Source organism: Cryptomeria japonica, chromosome 3 (genome assembly GCF_030272615.1).
Source record: "Cryptomeria japonica chromosome 3, Sugi_1.0, whole genome shotgun sequence".
Taxonomy (NCBI): domain Eukaryota; kingdom Viridiplantae; phylum Streptophyta; class Pinopsida; order Cupressales; family Cupressaceae; genus Cryptomeria; species Cryptomeria japonica.
This window is the reverse complement of record NC_081407.1, coordinates 262373039-262397325: the sequence shown is the minus strand read 5'-3', so window position 1 is coordinate 262397325 and position 24287 is coordinate 262373039. Positions and strand designations below refer to the sequence as shown.

At 37.0% G+C, this 24287-nt stretch overlaps 1 protein-coding gene across 1 annotated transcript; it reads left to right on the top strand.

Moving 5' to 3' along the window:
- Nucleotides 1–23493: 23493 nt before the first annotated feature.
- On the top strand, nucleotides 23494–23994 carry LOC131874079 (uncharacterized). The gene has a single exon (XM_059217310.1). It carries the CDS (start codon nucleotides 23494–23496, stop codon nucleotides 23992–23994), a length of 501 nt encoding a protein of 166 aa, XP_059073293.1.
- Nucleotides 23995–24287: the final 293 nt, after the last annotated feature.

Sequence of the window (24287 nt, the reverse complement as noted above, 5' to 3'; positions counted from 1 at the left end):
AACCTATTGTTCCACCTATTTCTTTGTACTCTCTACAGATGGTTTCTCTGATGGTGCCTCTGATTATTTTTCAGTGGTATCCACTACCGATTTTTCTCTTTGTGACTCTGTATGTTCTATCGGTTTCTCTATGCTTGCTCCTGAAATGTCTACAGTCGGCATCTCAATAGATTTTTCATTGTTATCAGTTGTCAGTTGCTCAATAGATACATTATGTACACCAGTGCTATCATCTTTTCTTGTATCCGTTGTATGTTCAGCTTGTTGCTCACTCCCAATTTCAATGTCTCCAACTATATCTTCAACATTTGTCTCAACTGTTGTGTCTTCTACCAGTGGCTTAGTTTCCACATCTCTTTTCTCACTTGTTTCCTTATCAACCACAATGTTGACTTGTTGTGTGTCAATATTGATTGTGTACAACACCTCAGAATCAGGATTTGTGTCCTCATGTGTTGTCTTCATACTCTTTGTTGCCGGTTGATTTTCAGTAGTGTCTACCAGTGGAGTATCTAAAGGCGGTGGGGGTAAGTTGTCTATTATCTTTATACTAGGAGGTCCACCAACCTTTCCTTTTGCTTTGTCCCTATCCTTTTGATATACCTTGAAGGTTTTAGGTTTTTTATACTCTTCTTGTTTCTCCTTTTCTACCAGGAATATATCCCATGCATCTGTTGTTTTCTCTATTATCTGATTCACTCTTCCTGCCATCAGTGCTACATGTCAGTGAGCAGTTGAAAATACTGACTGGTTAGCTTCAGAGATTAATTGATCTATCTCATCAGGTGAGTTAACAGGGTGCACTGCAATTAGTTTTTCAATCTTTATTTTCTTATCTAGCTCAATAATAGCTACTCTTCTAGCTTCTAGTCTGTTATATAGATCTGGCGGTATTTCATCAACAACTTGCATCAAAATTTTCTTAAAAATATCTAAGTGTAATATTACACTGTTCTCTACTCTTTCTTTGTCATCAACGGATAGTGTGTTATATAGTTTACCAATAATCTTCGACTTGCCATCCTCAATAATTTCATTTAGTAATTTATCAATAGGAGATATAGTTTGTTTTGACTTCTTCTTAGGAGTCAACTTCTTTTTTTTTTGGAGTTAATTTCTTTGTTGGGGGCCTTACTGCCTATTGCTTTTGTCTTTTTGGTGTAGGAGAAGGTGTCGGTGAAGGTTTTCTTTTCCTCTGAACTCTCTTGAATACTGCAGGTATGTCACTTTCTGAAGAAGTTCCAATCAGTGAAAGGTGTGTTTTCGGTTGGAGTGCTTCCAACTCACTTTCAGTTATACCAGTTTTCTTTAGCACATCTTCTTTAATTGATTTTGCCTATCGGGTTCCCTTTTTAACAGTTGCCTCAACCCTTTTAACTCTTTTCCTTGATTGAATTTGACTTTCTATTGTTTCAGCACTACCAAATACTTCTTCTTTGGGTTCCTTAGGAGCTTCTAGGAGGGCTTTTGCATAGGTTTCTATTATGTTTTCATCAGTCTCATACCCCATTTTAGTAACCCATATGGTTCTAGGAACAACTACCTCCATCCAAATTTCATCTTTCTTTATTACAAAATAGATTTCCTGTTGGTACTTATCCACAATAGCTTGTGATAACCTTATTCTTGTTTTCATTCGATCTTTTAGTGCTTGAAAGTGTTTGTTTATGGTTTTCTCCCTATTCTCTCCCATGTTGTTTAGCAATTATGATAATTGTTTTCCTACCAGTATATCATATCCAGAATCTTTGGTGCCAATACCGGGTACTTGTTTGGTTATATATAGCATCAAACAAACAAGTAGGTTTCCAAATCTGAATGTTCCTTTCTTTTCCCTTTTGATCTTTGCTAAATTGTATATTAGTTCATCTTTAATCCATTCACATATGTCTATCCTTCCATTATCATTTACCATATCATAGGCACTCTTAATACATAGGCTAGAAACTGAGTTTAACCTATTTGCATGTGTAGTATTGTAACCTAAGATCATATTGATAAATCTGACATTTGTATCCTTTACATCATTTACCCTTAGTGATCTCTTATCAAATGTTGCACTAATTAGGTTTGTCACTAGATCATTTGAGACCTTCTTAGTTTTGTTAGGTCTATTGCCAGTGGAGGGTAACCCTGTCACAGCCTTTACTACTTCTTTTGTGACTTTATGAACTGAGTCCAACCAAAAAACTTCACCATGTACTTTGCTTAATACTATCCTTATGATATCCTTGGGGAAATCTGAGATACCGAGAATTTTAGTGAAACCTAGGGTTTTTATTATCTTATGTTCAAGTTTGACATTTCCCAATTCATCACAAATCACAGATTCATACATATTCTTAATTATTTTATTACCTAGTTCATCAATATGATAGTGTATATACATTATAGGGTCTTCAGGATATACTACCCCTTTAGGTATTTGAGAAAATGCACCTAAGCTATCATCTTTCTTCACAATTTCAGGAACTAGCTGGAATATGGGTCTAGGGCGTTTAATAACTTCAACAACAGTAGGGTTTGCAATAAATTCAGGAGTAGATGAAGATGCCATAGCTATAAATACCTTAATCTGCCTTAGGGATGAAAGATTTGATAGATTACTTTGCTTCTTTTCTTGGAATTCCTTTGCTCAGGATTTTCGCACTCTCGAAGATTTGAATGCTCGGTGAAATGAAAATGGAGCCAAAACACTTGTTTTATAATGTTATTTTCTTCACCTACCACATTTAATGCTTGTCAGTTAAGTCACAACTTAACTTATCTATCAATAAAGAAGTGATCTCAACTTCTCACCATCAACCGAGGGAATAATAGCATGTTTTTCATTTAGTTGCTAAACCCCCAAAGGAATTTTCTTCAGTTAGATGAAGAGTCTCTTGTCAGTGGAGTGTTACTCTGTTCTGCCGGTGGAGGAGTATTCCCATCAACATTTTGTTCTGACTTTCTGATCCATTGTTTTGAGAATTCTTGTTTTACCTCTTCAACCTTTTCTTTACTTTTCAAACTAGCACCATTATTATTTGTCAGTGGTGCCTTACTTCTATAGAATTTTGCAATATGTCTAATCTTGTTACAAGCATAACAAGTCACATTATTTTTTTGAATAGCTTTCCCATATCCTATGCCGGTTTGTGTTCTACATTGATTAGATAAGTGTCCAAATCTCCCACAAATATAACATCTTACATTCATTCTGCAATTCTCTAAATTATGACCAACTTTGTTACATTTAGAACATTGACCGGTGGGTGTATTGGTTTTCTGATAATTTCTAGATCTACATTGATTTTCTCTATGACCATACTTGTTATAGTTAAAGCATTTTCCATTAAATTTATAAGCATTTGGTTGCCTTACTGGTTTGCTATGATCATGTGTGTTTGCAGTACCGGAGCTTTCACCAACTTCAAAGCCAAGGCCATTAGTGTCACCATTAGGTTTCTGATTCTTGAGCATGTCACCAAGTTCTTCTGAGCTTTTCTTGAATTTTTCTTTGTGTTGATTTGCAGTAGCCAGTTCTCTTTCCAAGATTCCTTTCTATCTCATAAGTTCATTTGAGTCATTTTGTGTATGAATCAGATTTGTCTTCAACATATCATTTTCATAACTAAGTCTTGTGTTTTCATTTGCAGCATCACTTGGTTTTCTAGTCAGATCTTCATTTTTCTTCCTATCTTCAATTTCGTTGCAAAATCTCATAGTCATATCCTGCATTTCATTCTTTGTAGTACTGCTTTCTTGTCTCAGTTTGTTTACCAGATCAATAGAGTTTCCTTTTCATCATTCTCATTCTGCATCTTTTCATAAAGTTCTCTTCTCTTATTTCTTGTAATGGTAAGATTTTCTTGAAGTTCTTGAATAATATCCTGAGCAGCTTTTAGATCATCTTCAAGTTTGATATTTTTCAATTTTTCTGCATCATGGTCTGAAAGAGTTGTTTCCAATTGTTTCTTCAAGTTATCCATCTCTACCAGTGTCAAGATCTTCCTCAAGTTGTTAGGCTTCTGAAAATAGAGGACCAAGCTCTGATACTAATTGTTAGGATTAACAAAGATACTAAGCGGGGGGCGTGAATCAGTATCTAACCGGTTATTGAATTTACTTGATTTAAAACATGTAAAGCATATCAATATTGTATACCAGTAAACCAAGAATAATGCAGTAAACAAGAATAACAATAACCACATGAAAAGCACACCATAACACAATAGTTTAATGAGGAAACCCTGTGTGGGAAAAACCTTGATGGGATTTGTGACCCACAATATTCGCTTACTGGCCAATAAGTGAATATTACTCTTACAATAGGGGCCTGCACATGCAGGAAGGCCAAGTGCCTAGAGCTCACTGCTCAATTACAAAATAGATTATACAAATCCAATAGCTTGTACTACTTCAAATTAGCATCTGCTATGCTAGATCTAGTACCGGTTTTAGCTCTGCTTCATACATAAACCCTTAACCTATAATTCACATATTAGGTCTGCCTTATTCCACCTATCACATTATTCTTACAAAATGTTCTACAATGATCTCATACATATATGAGTCATATTACAACTCACCATGTCGACTTACAATGATTTTACAATTAATTACAAAATACATTATAAACAAAATTCATGTCGGCCAGGGTGTCGGTATCCTTTCTTTGTCGGTGTTTTGTGTGTCGGTGTAGAGTTTGTCGTTGCCAGTGCCGGTATATTTTCTTGCCGGTATCATATGATTGCAAGGTTGTCATCAATGATAAAACCTTCAATCACCTACAATTTCTCATTGGAGTATGCATTTACCAACAAAACAAGTTATCCCTCTTTTGGACAAACTTTTGAATGAGATAATTGAACATGGCAAACTGTCAAATTTTAGCAAGTTGTATAACACACTTTCGAATGATAAAAAAGAAAGTATAGAAAATAGTGTTATAAATTTTTGATGGAAGTTGTAGATGATATACCCAATGACTTGTATAGAAGGTTAGAAGAAAGAAGGGTAGCAACTGTTGAATTGGATAAAAAGATCAAGATAGAAAAACTACTTGTAGTTCACCCAGTGAACTCAATGCAAGAGATAGATGAATTAATAAGTGAGGCTAACTAGACAGTATTTTCAACCAGTCACTGGCATGTAGCACTAATGGCAGGAAGAGTTAATGAGATATCAGAAGAAACTACAGAGAAGTGGGATATATTCTTTGTTGAAAAGGAGAAACAAGAAGAGATTAAGAGACTGAAGACTTTTAAAGTCTATCAAAAGGAAAAGGATAAGGGTAAAGGTAAAGTAGGTGGACCTTCGAGTATAAAGATAACAGACAACTTACCCCCACCTCCTTCTGATACTCCACCGACAACGGAGAGTATGAAGACAACACATGAGGACACAAATCCTGATTCTGAGCTGTTGTATACAATGAATATCGACACATAGGAAGTCAACATTGTGGTTGATAAGGAATCAAGTGAGAAAAGAGATGTGGCAACTGAGCCACCAGTAGAAGACACAACAGTTGAGAAAAATGTTGAAGATACAGTTGGAGACATTGAAATTGGGAGTCAGCAAAAAACTGAACAGACAATGGATACAGGAAAAGCAGATAGCATTGGTGTACATAATGATGTATCTACTAAGCAATTGGCAACTGATAGAAATGAAAAATATGTTGAGATACCAACTATAGACATTTCAGAAGTAAGCACAGAGAAACTGGTAGAAAACACAGAGTCACAAACAGGAAAACCGGCAGTGGATACCACTAAAAAATCATCAGAGGCACCATTAGAGAAACCATTAGTAGAGAGTACAAAGAAATAGGTAGAGCAACAGGTTCATTCACGGGTACATTCAGACACAGTGCCATCGGCTACAACTGAAAAACCTAAACCTTTGGTAGCTGAAATGCAGACACAAACTGACCCTCTAGAGAAAGAGGAAAGCAATGCTATTACTACCACCAGTAGATTACAAAATGTGAAGGTAGTTGGACAGTCATCTGGAACCTCCATGACTGAATTTAAACCAACTAATGTGACAGAGGTATTGCTAGATTCAATTAAGAAAATAACAGATTGTAATACACTAGCATATAAGGCTATTGATGACACCATACCAATTTTGAAGATGATTGCACCCAAGTATAACATAGAGAATAAAGATTCTTTAGGCCAATTAGACACATTGTCTAAGTACATAACCAGTAATCTTCTGACAATTGATCAAATCAATGAGGAGACTTTCAGAGAGAAAATGAATAAAGAGAAGGAAAAATTCTTTGAGGAGACAGCCAAGAAGAATAAGGAACATATGGATACACTATTACCGGTACTAGGCAATAAAATTTTGGACTTCAAGAAATTGTACATAGATACATGCAAAACAAACATTTTGACAGAAGATATAGATAAAGAGATCAACATAGCTCAAAAGGAAATCAATGATATTGCTGACAACTTAATAGGTTCATTGGATTCAATATCAGCAGTAGAATAGGAAATTACCGGCTTTGAAGAGAAAATAGAAAAACTTGAAAAAGATAAGGAAAGGTTAAAATTTAAGGCAAAGGAACTGAAGTGTAGACTAGGTCCTAAACTAGATAACCTCATCTCTTTGAGAAAAGATATTTTTGAGGCTCTTATTCCAGGACTTAAGACACTGGAAGAGAAAATGCACTTTCTCATCGGTACAATCTAGAGGACTGAAGCAGCACTAAAAGACAGTGAGAGATTCTACAACAGTTTGAATGTTGCCTTAGCAAATTTATATCAGATCATAACCAACCGGTTACAAGGATCCAGACAGGAACTACACTCAATTGACATTGAATGACAGCCTTTGTCATTGATGCCAAAGGGGGAGTGGTAGAGGATGAGAAAAAGAAATAAGGATAAGAAAAATGTATGACAAAAGAGATCATTTTCTTAGGGGGAGCACACAATTTTGACAGTTTTAGTAAGATAGTTTTGAACATTTTTGGATACACATTTTGGGTTTTTCTCATGAGTGTTGCCATCAATGCCAAAGGGGGAGATTGTTGGCAAATGCACACTCCAATGAGAAATTGTAGGTGATTGAAGGTATTGTCAATGATGGAAACCTTACAATCCTATGGCACCGGCACCGGCAGACATCGGCACAAACACAGACACCGGCACCGGTAACGACAAAGATGTTCACCGGCACCCTGGCCGACAGGATTTTGTTTATTGTATTTTGTATTTAATTGTAAAATCTTTTTGTAAGCCGACAAGGCGTATTGTAATAAGGCTCATATATAAGTATGAGATCTTATAGAACATTTGTAAAAAAGGAATATGTGAGATGGATAATATGTGCGAATATTAAGGCAATTTGTGGAATAAGGTTTATGATTATTGCAAGAGCTTAAATCAGTACTAAACCTGGCATAGCAGATGTTGCTCTGAAGTATTACATGACATTGGATTTATATAATCCACTTTTGTAATTCAGTGAGACTTCCCTTTTTGTATTTAAGCAGTGAGCTTTAGGCAGTTGGCCTTCCTACATGTGCAGGCCCCTATTGTATCAGTAATATTCACTTATTAGCCAGTAAGAAAATATTGCGGGTCACAAATCCCACCAAGGTTTTTTCCACACTGGGTTTCCTTGTTAAAAATATTGTGTTATGGTGTGCTTTCTATGTTGTGTTTATTAATCTTATTTACTACATTATTTCTGGTTTACCGGTACACTGTTTTGCAATGCAATTCATTTAATAAGTTCAGAAAATCCATTAAGTGGTTAGATACTGATTCACCCCCCCCCCCCCTCTCAGTATCTTTGGGAATCCTAACAAGTTTTATGCTAGAAGTGATAAAGGAATCTTTCTTGGTTATTCTATTAAGATTAAAGCCTACTAGTGTTATAAGAAGAGATTGAGGAAGATAGTTGAAAGTGTTAATGTAAAAGGTTGATGAAGGAAATGAGAGATAAATCAAATCTTACAGATGTGATTTAGATGATCAGGATGTCAATGCAGATAAAGGAAAGCATGTGTAGACCCAAAACCAAGTTCAAATTGCTTCAAAAAACCCTAAATAATGAAGAAAAACCTAGTGTAAAAGAAAAGGTTCAAGAGTTTGAGAATTGTGAAAATCCTAAGACTCGTAGGTATGTAAGGTTAAATCATTCAGAGAATTAGATTATAGGTGATAATAATAGAGGTGTGATGACTAGGAGAAGAGTTGTTGAAGAGTATTGCTTGATTTCTAAGATTGAACCTAAGAATGTTGAAAACGAATGCAAAGATGAAAATTGGGTTAAAGCAATGGAAAAGGAGTTGAATGAGATTGAAAAGAATAATACATGGATTTTAGTTCCTAGACCTAAGGATAAGAATGTAATTGGAACTAAATGGGTGTTTCAGAATAAATTGAATGAGAAAGGTGAAGTTGTTAGGAATAAAGCAAGACTTGTTTGTCAAGGTTATTCTTAGATGGAAGGTATTCATTTTGAGGAGACTTTTGTTCTAGTAGCTAGAATTGAAGTTGTTAGATTATTTCTTTCTTATGCTACTTACAAATATTTCAAAGTGTATCAAATGGATGTCAAGTCAACCTTTCTTAATGGTGAAATGGAAGAAGAAGTCTACATTGAGCAACCACATAGATTTCAATTGATAGATCAAAAGGATAAGATTTGCAGGTTGAAGAAAGCATTGTATGGATTGAAGCAATCTCCAAGAGCTTGGTATGCCAGATTGGATAAGTATTTGATGAATCTTGAATTTAATAAAGGTACTGTTGATAGTAATTTGTACTTCAAGATTGATAATGATAACATCTTGATTGTTGAATTTTTTATTGATGACATTATTTTTGGTGGAAATGATGGTTTGTGCAAGAAGTTTGCTAATGATATGCAGAATGAGTTTGAGATGTCTATCATAGGTGAGATGAAATTCTTTTTGGGATTGTAAATTACTCAGTTGGATAAAGGTATCTTTATATCTCAATCTAAGTATGTGAAGGAATTGTTGAAGAAGTTTGATTTGGATGATGCAAAGCCTGTTGGTACACCTATGGTGACCGGATGTAAGTTGACAAAGGATGATGATTCTCCAAAAGAAAATCAAACTAGATACATATCTATGATTGGCAGTTTGTTACATTTGACTCAAACTAGACTAGATATTATGAATGTTGTATGCCTTGTTGCTAGTTTTCAAGCTAATCCTAAGGAATCTCATGTTGTTGTGAAAAGAATTTTTTAGATATTTGAAAGGGACAGTTGATTTTGGTTTGTGGTATCTTAGAGATGATGATTTTACTTTGAGAGCTTTTATTGATGTTGATGAAAGAAAGAGTACTAGTGGTGGTGTATTTTTCTTGGGTAAGAGATTGGTTTCATGGATGAGTAAGAAGAAGAATGCTATATCTTTGTCTACTGTAGAAGTTGAATACATTGTTGCTGCTAGCAATTTTACTAAGGTGATTTGGATGAAGCAGATGTTGAAGGATATCTGAGTTATTTTTTATGAGCCTACTGCTATATATTGTGACAATTTAAGTGTTGTCAATATTTCTAATAATATGGTGTTGCATTCATGGACCAAGCATATATCAATCAAGTTTCATTTCTTGAGAGAGAAGGTGAATGAAAAGGAAGTTGAATTGGAGTATGTATCTACAAAGGAACGAATTGAAAATATTTTCACAGTTCATGTAATCCGGATTATTGTCCAAATCTTGTAAGGTGGTGAAACTTCCTCAGGGTTGTAGCCCTTCTTGTATTTGAGCAGTGAGCTCCAAGTAGTAAGCTTGAATGCATGTGCATTCCCCATTGTAATATTTTCACTTACTCCTAATAGGGTGTTATCTCACTATGGGTAGGTTCCCACTGTGGTTTTTTCCTTAACCGAGTTTTCCATGTCAAAAATCTTGGTGTTATGTGTGTTATTGATGTGGTGTTGAATTATGTTTTTATTGTTTTTTATCATATCCGAATTTAAGTTTGAGTTGTGTAGAGTTTGTGAGTAAACTGATTCACCCCCCCCCCCCCCCTCTAAGTTTGCCAACATATATATATAACCAAAAAGATGCCAACCTTTTTTTTCACCCCCATCAAAGCATTTGGTGCTCATTGGCATGAAATTTTCATCCACCTCTTTGGGTTAGATGCCCAAGGAAAATCCAACCGAAAGGGTTGTTAATTCTCAATATGCAAAATATTTGTTGAGCACTAAATTTTGTGCTCGCCAAATATGCCACATTGGAAATTTTGTCCTCTCTCTCTCTCCTTTATTAAATATTTCGAACTCAAGTCAAACTCAATCTCCTAGTAAGAATATATACATGAAGTTTAAGTCACATTATGGTTTTTTCCTTTCTTGTACATTAAGTTATATTTCATGTATATATTAGTAGGATGTTTGAGAGTGGTTTCAAATCTCTAAAATTTATAATGTAGATTGTAGGTTTTAGAAGATCATATAAATTTTAATACTTTTTTCAAATTTTAGTGATCAGTATGCTCCTATTAGTCTTCTATTGCTCTATCTATCTCACTCTCTTTATCTCTCCCAAACCCTCAACCTATCTCTCTCCATCTCTTATCTCTCTCACATCTATCTCCAACCCTTTATCCCTCTCTACCTCACCATCTCTTATTACCCACATCTATATCCCTACCTCCCTCCCTCTCTCATCTTCTCTCTCACTCTCTTATTGTTTCTCTCAACTCTCTCTCCATTCTCTTAATTACTACCTGTTAACATTATTTCAGGTTTATCCGCGGGCAGCATTTTCTATTTTTGTGGTCCCGCCTTTTTGTTTTGCCAGCTCTCCCCCTCTCTTACATCAAGCGAGACAGTTGTCAGCTCGACGAGGTTTCTAATCGCTCGCCTTTCTTGTTTTAGTTTTGCGTTAGCGCCAAGCTGCCACGTGGCATGGGTTTTCATGACACAACATTTTCTCTTGGTCTGCCTGCCATTTTTTGATCGTGATTCTCTTATTGTGCAATTGCATTGGTTAGTGGAACATCATGGGACTAACAACTTCAGGGGTAGTTTGTCGGGTATGCCTTGAAGGCATGCCATGACTTATGTAATGGAAGGTGATGGAATCAAGTTTGTTAGCGAGCATGAGGCTCTATTTATGTAGTTTTTTCCTTCTTGTAAGGGTTCGGATCTTTTAAGAAAGACAATTAAGTTTTCTTAGTGGGAATTTCGACCTTTTTAAGTTGTTACTATTATTTGAAAGAAATCAATCAAATTGTGCCTATGGCCTTTGTGATCTCTCTTTCAATATGCTCTGATAGTTCTTTTTTGTGTTTTTTTATTAGGATTCCAATAACTTTGAAAATATATATCTAAGATTTTGTCGATTAAACTATGTTTTGCACTTGTTATCTGGTAGATGCATGATGGATATTTCTTTATGTTGCAAGGAAATTTGATTGTATCTTAGTTGTGTTTTTTATTCAGACTCATAGATTGTTGAATGGGCTCAAAAACCATATGTATCTAGGTTTTTGTATACTCATGTCTTAGAAAATGCTCTAGCATATCACCTCAATAGTTTAGTTCTTTCATTTTTGAGATTTTTCTTCTTCTCCCTTTTCTCAAAAACATAAGGAAGAGCCAGCTTCTCAAATCCCGAAGGTTGTTCAATGAACCTTGTGCAATTAGTCCCCCATTACTGAATTTCCCATAAGGATGTTTGTTTTCAAAGGTAAATTTTAGAGTCAACAGTTATTTTTCTGGCACGCCCAGTGGGACAACTTCCTTCTCAATAAATTCAAGCCAATATATGAGCCACAGAGTCGTTACTAGGAGCCAGAAAACTTTGAATCCTAGTTTGCTCTTTCCACCCCTGGTTAGTGTTCATCAATCTGTTGTCTCCTCTTCCCAGAACCCTCCTAGTTATTTTGCGGTCATTCCTATTGTAGTAATGGCTCAGGTTCCACCTAGAAATTTTGTGACATGGGATAATGTAAGTCCTCTCATTCCTCCAATCTTGCCCACCACATGGGCCCAAATCCCCTCTGCCATGCTGAAAGCGGTTCCTAAGTTTACTGGAGAATATTCTAAAACTCCCAAAGAACACTTACAAGATATAGCCAATGTCTGCACATTCCATAGTATAACCGAACAGAATGTAGCTTTGAGACTTCTTACGACATGTTTTAAAGGAAGAGCTCTAGACTGGTACAGATCCCTTGCTCAGAATTTTATAGGCAACTGGGATCAGTTGGGTGACCCTTTTTTCCAGAGATTCTCTAACAAAGCGGATAGGTCATCTTTGATGCATCAGTTGATTACGATAAAGAGAGTACCACAAGAAGCGTTAACAGAGTTCAATTTACATTTTAAGAGGACTTGGGAGCGGATACCTTTATCCACCCATCCTCCTGCTAACATGGTATTTGTTTTCTATCTAAAGGCTTTCAACTTTGACATATCAGTGATGATTCAATCTTTAGGCGGTAATACTCTCCCTCAAGCTTTGGACTTAGTCGTCTCCACATAAAACAACCTGATTGATGTAGGGAAGCTATCGCCATGACCACTTATGCATGTCTTTCCAGATCTATCCAATAAACCAAATGGCCTGAGTGTACCAAAACCGGTTGTTGCTAGTTCATCTGCCCCCCAATCTATGTACACCTACCCCGGACCCCAGCAAACTTCCCAGCCTCCTCCCTCATCCTTAGCTGCAAGGGTCAATGATATGAAAAATTTGTTGAGATCCTTTTTCAAATGAAATAGTCAATCTGAAAAGATCTCAAATTTCACCAGCTATACCCCTTTTCCAACAAAATTATCAATCTAATAGACCTTCTTATCAACAAAACCAATATGCAAATAATTGAGTTGCTCTGAATCAAGCAGCTAGTCAAATAGTTCTTGTGCCCAATCTGTTAGGAATCCCACAGATACTAAGAGGGGGGAGTGAATCAGTATCTAACCAGTAATTAGAATTTCTTAACTTAAAACATGCAGAACATATTATAATAGTGTACTGGTATGCAAGAAATAATGTAATAAATAGAATTAAGAACATCCACATGAAAAGCACACCATAACACAAGGATTTAATGAGGAAACCCGATGTGGGAAAAACCTCGGTGGGATTTGTGACCCACAATATTCACTCACTGGCCAATAAGAGAATATTACTTACAATAGGGGCCTGCACATGTAGGAAGGCCAATTGCCTAGAGCTCACTACTCAATAGGAAGTCTCACTAACATGTGGATTATACAAATCCAATATCTTGTACTGCTTTACAATAGCATCTATAATGCCAAATCTAGTACCGGTTGCTGCTCTACTTCTTACATAAACCCTTCAACCTATATTTCGCATAATAGGTTTGCCTTATATTTTTCTTTTTCGCTCTCTTTTTTTCACAAAATGTCTATAATGATCTCTTTTATATATAAGAGTCATTTTACAATTTGCCAAGTCATCTTACAAAGTTTTTACAATAATAAACAAAATGTAATATAACAAAATCCTATCAGCCTCTGTGCCGGTATACTTCCTTTCTTTGTGTCGGTGCCGGGTGTCCTGAGTGTCGGTGTAGAGTGTGATCTGCTGATTTTGATGCACTAACTTGTTAGTGTAATGCCTTGCTAGTATAATTCCTTGCCAGTGCCATAGGATTGCAAGGTTGCCATCAATGACGAAACCTTCAATCACCTACAATGTCTCATTGGAGTGTGCATATGCCAACAATCTCCCCCTTTGGCATTGATGGCAACACTCATGAGAAATTTCAAAAATGTATCCAAAAATATGAAGTCCAAAAAAAATGTGTGTGCTCCCCCTGAGCATATGATTCCTGTGATGTTAAATTTTCTCATCCTACTACTCCCCCTTTGGCATCAATGACAAAGGTTGTCAAGATTTCAGGAGAGTTTGTAGTTTCAACCTTGTAACTGGGTAGTTACAGTTTGAAATAGATCCGCCAAGATCAAGTTTATACTCTCCATGAACTTTTTACTATCTCTTATTGCTATCTCTATTCTCTTAACTATACTAGTGAGATGCTGCAAATGCTCTGTCGATGTTTTTTGTGCCTGTATTAGTGCCTCAGATACTTCCTTCCGCAGTGATGCTAGATAGTCCAATCTTGGACTCAGGTTTAATCTTAGATGCTTTGCCTTTTTCACTATTCTCTCTTTCAAATTTAAGTAAATCTCCCTCAAAATTTGTTATCTTCTGTTCAAAAACTAATAGTGTATCAGGTGAGTTGACAAAATTATCTGCAAGTTTATTAATTTCACCGTGTACCTTGCTCATCTTCTTGTCTATATCTACAGTCAAAAGGTTTGTCTTACAGGTGTCTTTGTATAGAGTTTTGTACTCTTTCAATAAATTACACAGTTCCGGTAGAAGTGTGTCAAAATCTCTGTTATACTTCTTTATTTGCTCATCAAAGAATTTTTGTTTTTCAATTTCTACTTTATCCTTCAGTGTCTCTTCCTTTATTTTCTCAATGTTTTCTGTGATATATTTACACAAGGTATCAAGTTGTCCTAAAGAATCTTTATTGTCTATATTACAATTAGGAGCAGTTACCTTCAAAATTGGTATGGTATCATCTATTGCCTTATAAGCTTGTGAGTTGCAGTCTGTTATCTTTTTTATTGAATCTAATAGTACCTCAGTCACATTAGTTGTTTTGTAGCCTGATGATGAACCAACATTTTTAGTACCACCAGTGGAAGTAACCAAGCTTGTATTGACCTCTAGTAGGTCTGTTTGTGTCTGCATTTCCCTAAGCAATGGTTTTTCTACTTCTCCAGATGTCGGCAGCACTGTTTCCTTATGTTCTTGTTCCTGTTCAAGAGCCTTTTGCTCTGTTTGTTTCTCTGTTTGTTGCATTGTCTCAATCAGAGTCTGAGTTTCTACCTTCTTCTCTTTGTCATCAGTCGGTTTCTCCTGTGTGTTGCCAGTTTGCTCAGCTACCGGAGGCTCACTAGCCATTTCAATCTTATCAGTTGTATCTTTGTCTACCACAATGTTGATCTTTTGAGTATCAACATCCACAATATATAAGACTTTAGGATTAGGATTACCATCCTCTACATCCATACTTTCAACTGCGAGTTGATCTTTTGTAGCTGTTGATTTTACCGGTGGAGTAATGAAAGGAGGTGGGGGTAAGTTGTCTTTAATCCTTATACTAGGTGGTCCACCAGCTTTACCTTTACCCTTGTCTCTTTCTTTCTGATAAACTTTTATAGGTTTGGGGTTCCTATATTCTTCCTGTTTTTCTTTTTCAACTAGGAATATATCCCATCCATTTTCTATCTCCTCAATCACCTCATTAACTCTTCCAACCATTAAAGCAATGTGCCAGTGTGCAGTAGAAAATACTGACCGGTTGGCTTGAGCAATATATAGCAAGTAGCTTTTCAATCTTTATTATCTTGTCTAGTTCTATTACTGCTTGTCTTCTTGCTTCCAGTCTCTTAAATAGTTCATCTGGAATTTCATTTACTACTTCCATCAAAAATTTCTTATACATATCCATATGCAATATAACACTGTTTTCAACTTGTTCTTTTTCATCAACTGTTAAAGTGTCATATATTTTCTCTACATTCTTCAATTTTCCTTCCTCTGTAATTTCATTTAACAGTATATCAAGAGGGGCCAAGTCCTTGTTTGTCCTCTTCTTCTTTTTGGGTGTCAGTTTCTTCTTCTTTGGTGTAGCCTTTCTTACCGGAGATCTCACTACCTGTTGTTTTTTTCTTGTCCTCCTCGATGACGGTGTGGTTGCCAGTGAGGGATCTCTTTTCCTTACAACTCTCTTGAAAGTTGCAGGCATGTCACTCTTCGAAGAAGTACCTACCAGTGATAGGTGAGTTTCTGGTTGTGGAGCTACTAACTCATCCTCTATTATACCAGTTTGTTTTAACACATCTTCTTTGATGGCCTTTTCTTGTCTGGAACCTTTTCTTACAACTGCCTCAACCTTTTTCACTCTTTTCTTAGATTGTATTTGGCTTTCAATAGTTTCTGCACTACCAGATACTTCTTCCTTAGGTTCTTTAGGGGCTTCTAGAAGTGCTTTAGCATATGTTTCAATTATATGATCATATGTTTCATAACCCATCTCTGTTACCCAAACTGTCCTAGGGATGACTGCTTCCATCCAGATCTCATCTTTCTTGATTACAAAGCATATTTCATCTTTATATTTGTCAACAATCTTTTGTAATAGCCTGATTCTTTTCTTCATTTTGGCCTTTAGTGCTTGAAAGAAATCATGGATATTGTTTTCCTTGTCTTCTCCCATGTTATTGAATAGTTCTGTTAACTGTTTGCTTGTCGGTATATCATATCCAAGTTCTTTGTAGCCTATACCAGGAACCTACTTGGTTATATGTAGCATTAGACATACTAGCAGATTTCCAAACCTGAAAGTTCCTTTCTTGTCCTTCTTAATCTTTCCAAGGTTGTCAATTAATTCATCTTTTAACCACTCACATACATCAATCTTTGCATTATCTGTGACCATATCATAAGCACTCTTAATGCATAAACTTGAAACTGAATTAAGTCTATTTGCATGAGTAGCTTTATACCCTAATATCATGCTGATAAATCTCACATTAATGTTTGTTACTTCATTTACTCTTAAGGACCTTTTATCGGATGTGGCACCAGTTAGGTTTGTAACTAGGTCATTGGATACCTTCTTAGTTTTGTCTGGTCTTTTACCGGTGGTCGATAACCCTGTGACAGCTTTCACAGCTTCCTTAGTGATTTTGTGGATTGCATCTAGCCAGAAAAATTCACCATGTACCCTACTTAAGACTATCCTAATCACATCCTTGGGGAATTCAGGAATGCTAAGGATCTTTGTAAATCCTAGGGTTTCAATGATCTTGTGTTCATCTTTTACATTGCTGGATTCATCACATATCACAATTTTAAACATGGTTTTAATCTCTTCATCTCCTAGTTCCTCAATGTTACAGTGAATGTAAATTCTAGGGTCGTCAGCATAAACAACTCCCTTAGGAATTTGAGAAAAAGCACCTAAGGTATCATCTTTCTTTTCTACCTTGGGAACTAATTGAAATACGGGCCTAGGATGTTTTATCACTTCAACAATAGTAGGGTTTTCTATATATTCAATTGCAGAGGTGGATGCCATGATAAAATACCTTTTACTGCCTTTAGGATGGATGATTGCTTGGAGTGTTCTTGCCTCTTGCTCAGAATGCCTTAGCTCGGAATCTTCGCGCTCTTCGTAGGTTTGAAATCTAGGTGAAATGGAATGGAGCCAAAACCTCAAATTTATATTATCTTTTCGCCATCTACCACATTAAATGCATGTTGATTAAGTATTCACTTAACATTGTCTGTCGGTAACAAGTAATTCCCAACTTCTTATCTATAACCGAGGGAATAATAGCACGTGTCATTAGATTTCCAAAACCTCAAGGAAACTTTCTTCAATTAGATGAAGATCTTCCTACCAGTGGAGCACTGCTCAATCCTGTCGATGAAGCATCACTCTATCCTATCGGTGAAGCATTGATTGGTTCTACCAGTGGAGGAGTATTCCCAATATTTAGATCAGCTTTTCTAATCCATTGTTTTGAGAATTCTTGCTTAACCTCTTCAACTTTTTCTTTGCCTTTCAAGCTAGAACTTTTGTTGTCTACCGGTGATCCTTTACTTCTACAGAATTTTGCAATATGCCCAATCTTGTTACATGCATAACAAGTCACATTATTCTTTTGAGTAGCTTTCCCATAACCTATGCCGGTTTGTGTTCTACATTGATTAGATAGGTATCCAAATCTTCCACAAACATAACATCTCACATTCATTCTGCAGTTTTCAAAGTTGTGACCAACTTTGTTGCATTTTAAACATTGACCAGTGGGTATGTTGATATTCTGATAACTTCTAGATCTACATTCATTTTCTCTATGACCATACTTATTACAGTTAAAGCATTTTCCATTGAATTTATAAGCATTAGGTTGTCTTACCGGTTTGCTCTAAGTATTTGCAGTACCGGAGCTTTCACCAACTTCTAAGCCAATTCCAGAAGTGTCACCTTGAGGTTTTTGATTCTTTAGCAAGGTGCCAAATTCCTCTGAGCTTTTCTTGAATTTTTCTTTATGTTGATTTGCAGTTTCTAGTTCTCTTTCTAAGACTTCTTTCTATCTCATCAATTCATTGGAGTCATTCTGAGTGTGCATCAGATCTGTCTTCAACAAGTCATTTTCATAGCTAAGTCTTGTGTTCTCATTTGCTGCATCACTTAGTCTTCTAGTCAATTCTTCTTCATTCTTCTTCCTATCCTCAATCTCTTTGCAAAATCTCATTGTCATATCCTACATCTCATTCTTTGTTGTCATGTTCTCTTGTTTCAGCTTGCTTATCTGATCATTAAGTGATTCCTTTTCATCATTCTCATTTTGCAACTTTTCACAAAGTTCTCTTCTCTTATTTCTTGCAACAGTAAGATTCTCTTGAAGTGCCTGAATGATATCCTAAGCTGCCCTTAAATCATCTTCTAGTTTGATATTTTTCAACTTTTCTGCATCATAGTCTAAAAGAGCTCCTTCAAGTTGCTTCATCAGATTTTCCATCTTTACCGGTGTCAAGATCTTCCTCAAGCTATTAGACTTATGAAAATAGAGGACTAGGCTCTGATACCAATTGTTAGGAATCCCATAGATACTGAGAGGGGGAGGTGAATTAGTATCTAACTGGTAATTAGAATTTCTTAACTTAAAACATGCAGAACATATTATAACAATGTACCGGTATGCAAGAAATAATGTAATAAACAGAATTAAGAACATCCACATGAAAAGCACACCATAACACAAAGATTTAATGAGGAAACCCAGTGTGGGAAAAACCTCGGTGGGATTTGTGACCCACAATATTCACTCACTGGCCAATAAGAGAATATTACTTACAATAGGGGCATGCACATGCCTGAAGGCCAACTGCCTAGAGCTCACTACTCAATGGGAAGTCTCAATGACTTACAATGTGGATTATACAAATCCAATATCTTGTACTGCTTTACAATAGCATCTATAATGCCAGATCTAGAATCGGTTGCTGCTCTGCTTCTTACATAAACCCTTCAACCTATATTTCGCATAATAGGTCTACCTTATATTTTTTTTTTTCGCTCTCTCTTTTTTTTACAAAATGTCTACAATGATCTCTTTTATATATAAGAGTCATTTTACAATTTGCCAAGTCAACTTACAAAGTTTTTACAATAATAAACAAAATGTAATATAACAAAATCATGTCAGCCTTTGTGCCGGTATACTTCCTTTCTTTGTGTTGGTGCGAGTGTCCTGAGTACTGATGTAGAGTGTGATCTACTGTCGGTGCACTAACTTGTCAGTGTAATGCCTTGTCGGTATAATGCCTTGTCGGTGCCATGGGATTGCAAGGTTGCCATCAATGACAAAACCTTCAATCACCTACAATGTCTCATTAGAGTGTGCATATGCCAACACAATCCATTGCAAGCAGTCTACCCTAACACTAGTAAAGAGTTGACAGTGGGACAAAATAATCTGGTAGACAAGACCAACTCTTGGTGTTTTCCATGTAACAGTGCACACACCCCAAGAAATTGTCCGAGAGGTAATCTACAGCAAAATCTTGCAAAGCAGCACTGCCAAGGTATGGCGGCTAATGACTCGACCTATGTGGCCCCCGGCATGGATAATGCATCTTTCATTGCCCAGATGCAAGGCATATCGATGGAGTAGGAAGCGAAAATAGCCCCAGATCATGCACTTTTCTCTTGGATGGAAGAAGAGGATGTTGTGATGACTAATGGTGCAGCCCCATCAAGCTTGAGGTCTCCTCAAGTGCAATCAGATTATAATCTTAGATCAAAGAGGTTCTTCATGGTAGAAAATGTAAACACACAAGGGAATTTCCCTGCCAACAAAGTTCTTGAGGAGCCCATAGCTACTATTACTTATCCAAGGAAATATTTTATTCCCTATAAACGCAAAGAAACAAAGATGTTGGTGCCTTTAGTACTGGACGTGGTGGAGCAGTTGAGGAAAGCCCTAGATAATGTATCTTTATGGGATCTTCTCTCTATCCAAGAGCAAAGGATTCATTTGAAGGAAGCCTTTTTTGAGGAGGCTAAACCCCCTAGTGGGAAAGTTGCTACTTCTCCATTGGTCAGCAAACAAACTTCTCAGCCTCCTGCAGATAGATCATACTCGCCAGCAATATTGACAAATGAAGTCATTTCGGCTAAATCTCAATCAGAAGGTAGGCCTAAACCCAAGCCTTTCTCTTTGACCCTCATAGTAGAGGACAAGCTGCTACATAATTCTATGATAGACTTTGGCACCAACACTAGCGTCATGCCTAAGCAAATCGCTAAGGTGTTAAATATTAAGTATGAGCCATTAAATCATGGTGTTATGCAATTAGATGGGAAGAAGGTGTAGACCATGGGCCTCATTAAAAATCTTTTGCTAACATTGTTCGCATGTCCTAGTGTCACAATGTTACAAGAAGTAGTGATTATCGATATTCCCCCTATTTTTGGCCTCTGCCTCTCTAGATATTTCACTGCCAAGATAGGAGGTTACCTATCTTTAGATTGATCTCACCTTATCCTCTACACTCAACAGGGTGCCAAGCCCAAAATCCTCTTAGAACCCCTCCATGTTGAACATTTGGCAAATCAATCTATGCTCTATTTTGAGCCCACTCACATTTCAATCTCTGGCGAAGAAAGAAAGATGATGGAATCCATTGAGGATGAAGAAATAACAGGAGATACCTCTCTAGGACAGGATGTTTTTCTCAAGGAATTTATTGACTGTGACCCATATTCAAATTATCATGCCACTGGTCTTGGTACTTACTGCATTTTTTATGAAGATCAAGTTATCCCAAAACTAGTTAAAGACCCCTTAACCCAAGAGGATTTATCTTCTATACTCTGGACCCTGCATTTGGATGGTGCAAGGGGAAAAGTAGGCTCAAGCACTGGGATTTGTTTTACTTCACCTTCAGGTGAACAGATTCTAAAGTCTTTTTGCTTACAGTTTGCATGCTCCAACAATGAAGCAGAATACGAAGGACTGATTCAGGGTCTGACGTTAGCAAAAAAGGTGGGTATAAAGAAATTAAAGGTTATGGGTGACTCTGAACTTGTTGTTAATCAGATTCAGGGAATCTCCAATGCAAAACATGTCCATATGAGATCTTACCGCCATAGAGTGTGGGATTTGATTGAAAGCTTCTATGCTTTCAACATCTAAAGGATTCCCCGCAAGACAAATGCATCCGCTGACCAGATGGCCACTATTGGATTGCATTTTACACCACTGTGGATTTGCTAGTCAACCCCCAAGTGATTGGCATCATCGTTAGACCATCTATCCCTAATAATGATACCCATCAGCAAGTTTTTGAGAGTGACGAGAAAATCGCTCTATTCATCCAGAACTTAGAAGAATTTGTAGATCAACTACAACCTAAGGTTAAAGAAGCTTACGGGGATCAAATCATAGAGTTAAAGTCAAATAAGCTCCCTAATGGGTTAATCACCTTAGAAAATCTTTTCGACCATGATGACGCCAAAAATGATAAGCGAAAGCTTACGGCTAACAAAGGAGACTATACCAAAATGTTGGTAGGCAATGGTAGGATCCTCAAAGTCAGAATTCAGATTTCCCCCCAAGACCGAAAGAAGTTGGCCTGATGTTGTGACAAGTACGCAAGTGTGCTAGCATGGTCTTATGAGGATTTGAAAGGATACAATCCTGATGTAATTCAGCATACTATCAAACTCATAGATGGAGCCAAACCAGTCCAACAGAAGAAGAGATCTATTAATCCAAAAATCGAGTTACTCATGGACCAAGAATTAAGGAAGTTGATAGAATCAAGAATCATCTACCCCATCAAGCATAGTACGTGGGTATCCAATCTGGTGCCTGTAAGGAAAAAGAATGTAGATACCCGGCTGTGCATGGATTTTAGGGATCTAAACCAAGCATCCCTTAAAGATCACTACCCGTTGCCATCAATGGACCAATTACTAAGCACAGTGGCAGGATCAGAAATGTTCTCAATGCTAGATGGTTATTCGGGTTACAATCAGGTTCTAGTAAAAGGGGAAGATCGGCATAAGATGACCTTTACGACCAAATGGGGAATGTTCTCCTATCAAAAAATGCCATTCGGGTTGTCGAACGTCAGTGCAACTTTCCAAAGGGCCATGGACCTAGCCTTCAAGGAGCTCATTAACAAGATCATCCTTATATATGTGGATGACCTGACTCTATTTTCAAAAAACAAGGAAGACCATTTTGATCATTTAGAGCTGGTTTTCCAAAAGTGTTTAGAGTTTGGAATCTCTTTGAACCCAAAGAAGTGTATTTTTGGTGTTATGCAAGGCAAATTTCTAGTGCATGTTGTATCCAAGGAAGGAGTCTTCATCGATCCTGATTGGGTCAAGGCGATAAAGCAGCTTCCCCTTCTTGTCAATAAGAAGGGAGTTCAGTCTTTCCTGGGCAAGGTTAACTTTGTTAGTCATTTTATTCTAGATTTCACAGGAATGGTGAGGCCCATCACCCTGATGCTTAAAAAAGAAGTACTTTCTAAATGGACTTCTGATGGGAATGACGCTTTTGAGAAAATTAAAGAAGTTATTTTCTCAGCTCCTGTGTTGTCCAATCTCGATATGACTAAAAACTTCATTATGTATGTTTTCTCTAGCCCCTATAGCATTGATGTGGTCCTAACCCATAGAGAGGTGGAGTCAGGGGGCGAGCACCCTATAGCTTTCCACTCCAAAACTCTAAAGGAATATGAGGCAAGGTATAACTTCATCGAAAAGCAAGCTCTATTGTGGTTAAGGGCCTTAAAAAGTGAAGGCATTTCATCGCCTATAACAAGACTATGGTGTATGTCGCTCATCCTTCAGTCAGAGAGTATATCATGGAGGGTGACATCACTGAGAAGAGGGCAAATTGTATCACCAAAATCTTGGAGTACGACGTTGACGTCAGGCCTACCAAGACAGTCCACGGAAAAGGTTTATGTGAGTACTTAGCATAGGAATGTGGACCCTGAGACTCTGAGAGAGCCACTTCAACCCATAGTGGTGGAGGAACCCTTTGCTCAATGGGGACTCGACTTCATAGGGATGATCAACCCCCCAAACTTAGTTGGACACAAGTGGATATTAACTACCATGGATTATTTCACTCGATGGTTTGAGGCCATCCCTCTAAAAAATTAATCTGAGTCCGAAATCTTAGCTTTCCTAGAAGATCTAGTATGTCGTTGTGGTCCCCCAAAAACCATAATTTCAGACAATGCGCATGCATTTGTAGGCTCACAACTCACCTAGTTCACCCTCGGCAAAGGTATTTATCTAAAAACCTCCTCAAACTATTATCCACAAGGAAAGGGACTCGCTAAGTCCACCAACAAGAATCTCGTTAGACTCATCAAACGAATAGGCTCAGAACACAAAATGGAATGGCATCACCATTTGAGGAGTGCATTATGGGCGGACCAGATAACGCCAAAGCAAGTTTTAAAGACCTCCCTTTATAAACTGGTCTATGGGAAGGACGCTTTGTTTTCCATGTCTTTGGAGATCCCAGCTTTGCAATTACTTAAGTCTTTTGAAGTAGCAAAAAATGGCCCCATGGATGTGAGGTTATCCAAAATCATTGAGCTGGAGGAAGCAAGAGAAGCGGTATTTGAAGCTCTCCAGACCCGTCAACTAACCGTTAAAAATTGGTTTGACAATAAAAAGGGTTCTAGTCTGCAATTCGAGCAGGGCGACCTAGTTTTAAATTTTAATGGAAGGGCTGCCAAACTCGACCGGCATGCTAAATTTGACGGGTTGTGGGAGGGTCCTTTCCGTGTAGTGGGTTGCAAAGGTTACAATTCTTTCAAACTCAAGGATATGCAAGGAGACCTTCTTACGATCCTAGTCAATGGGTTCCACCTAGAACCTTTTTATTAGCTTGGTGTCTCTGACGTATATAATGTAAATAGTGCTCTTATGTGCTTTTATTTGTTTTTGCTTTCTCCCCTTGGTAAAGCTGCCTTTTTCAAATATGCCATTATTAAGGAAAATAGAGAGAAATTTCAAATATGTCATTATTAAATAAAAGAGAGAGATTATCATATTTCGAATAAGTTTTACAGAGATTTACAAAATGTAATAGCGCCTCTAGTTGTATTTGTCAAATCTAAACAAGAGAGGAAAAGTGGAGGCTATCACTAACAAGAAACATTTTCATCCTCTTGCTCCCC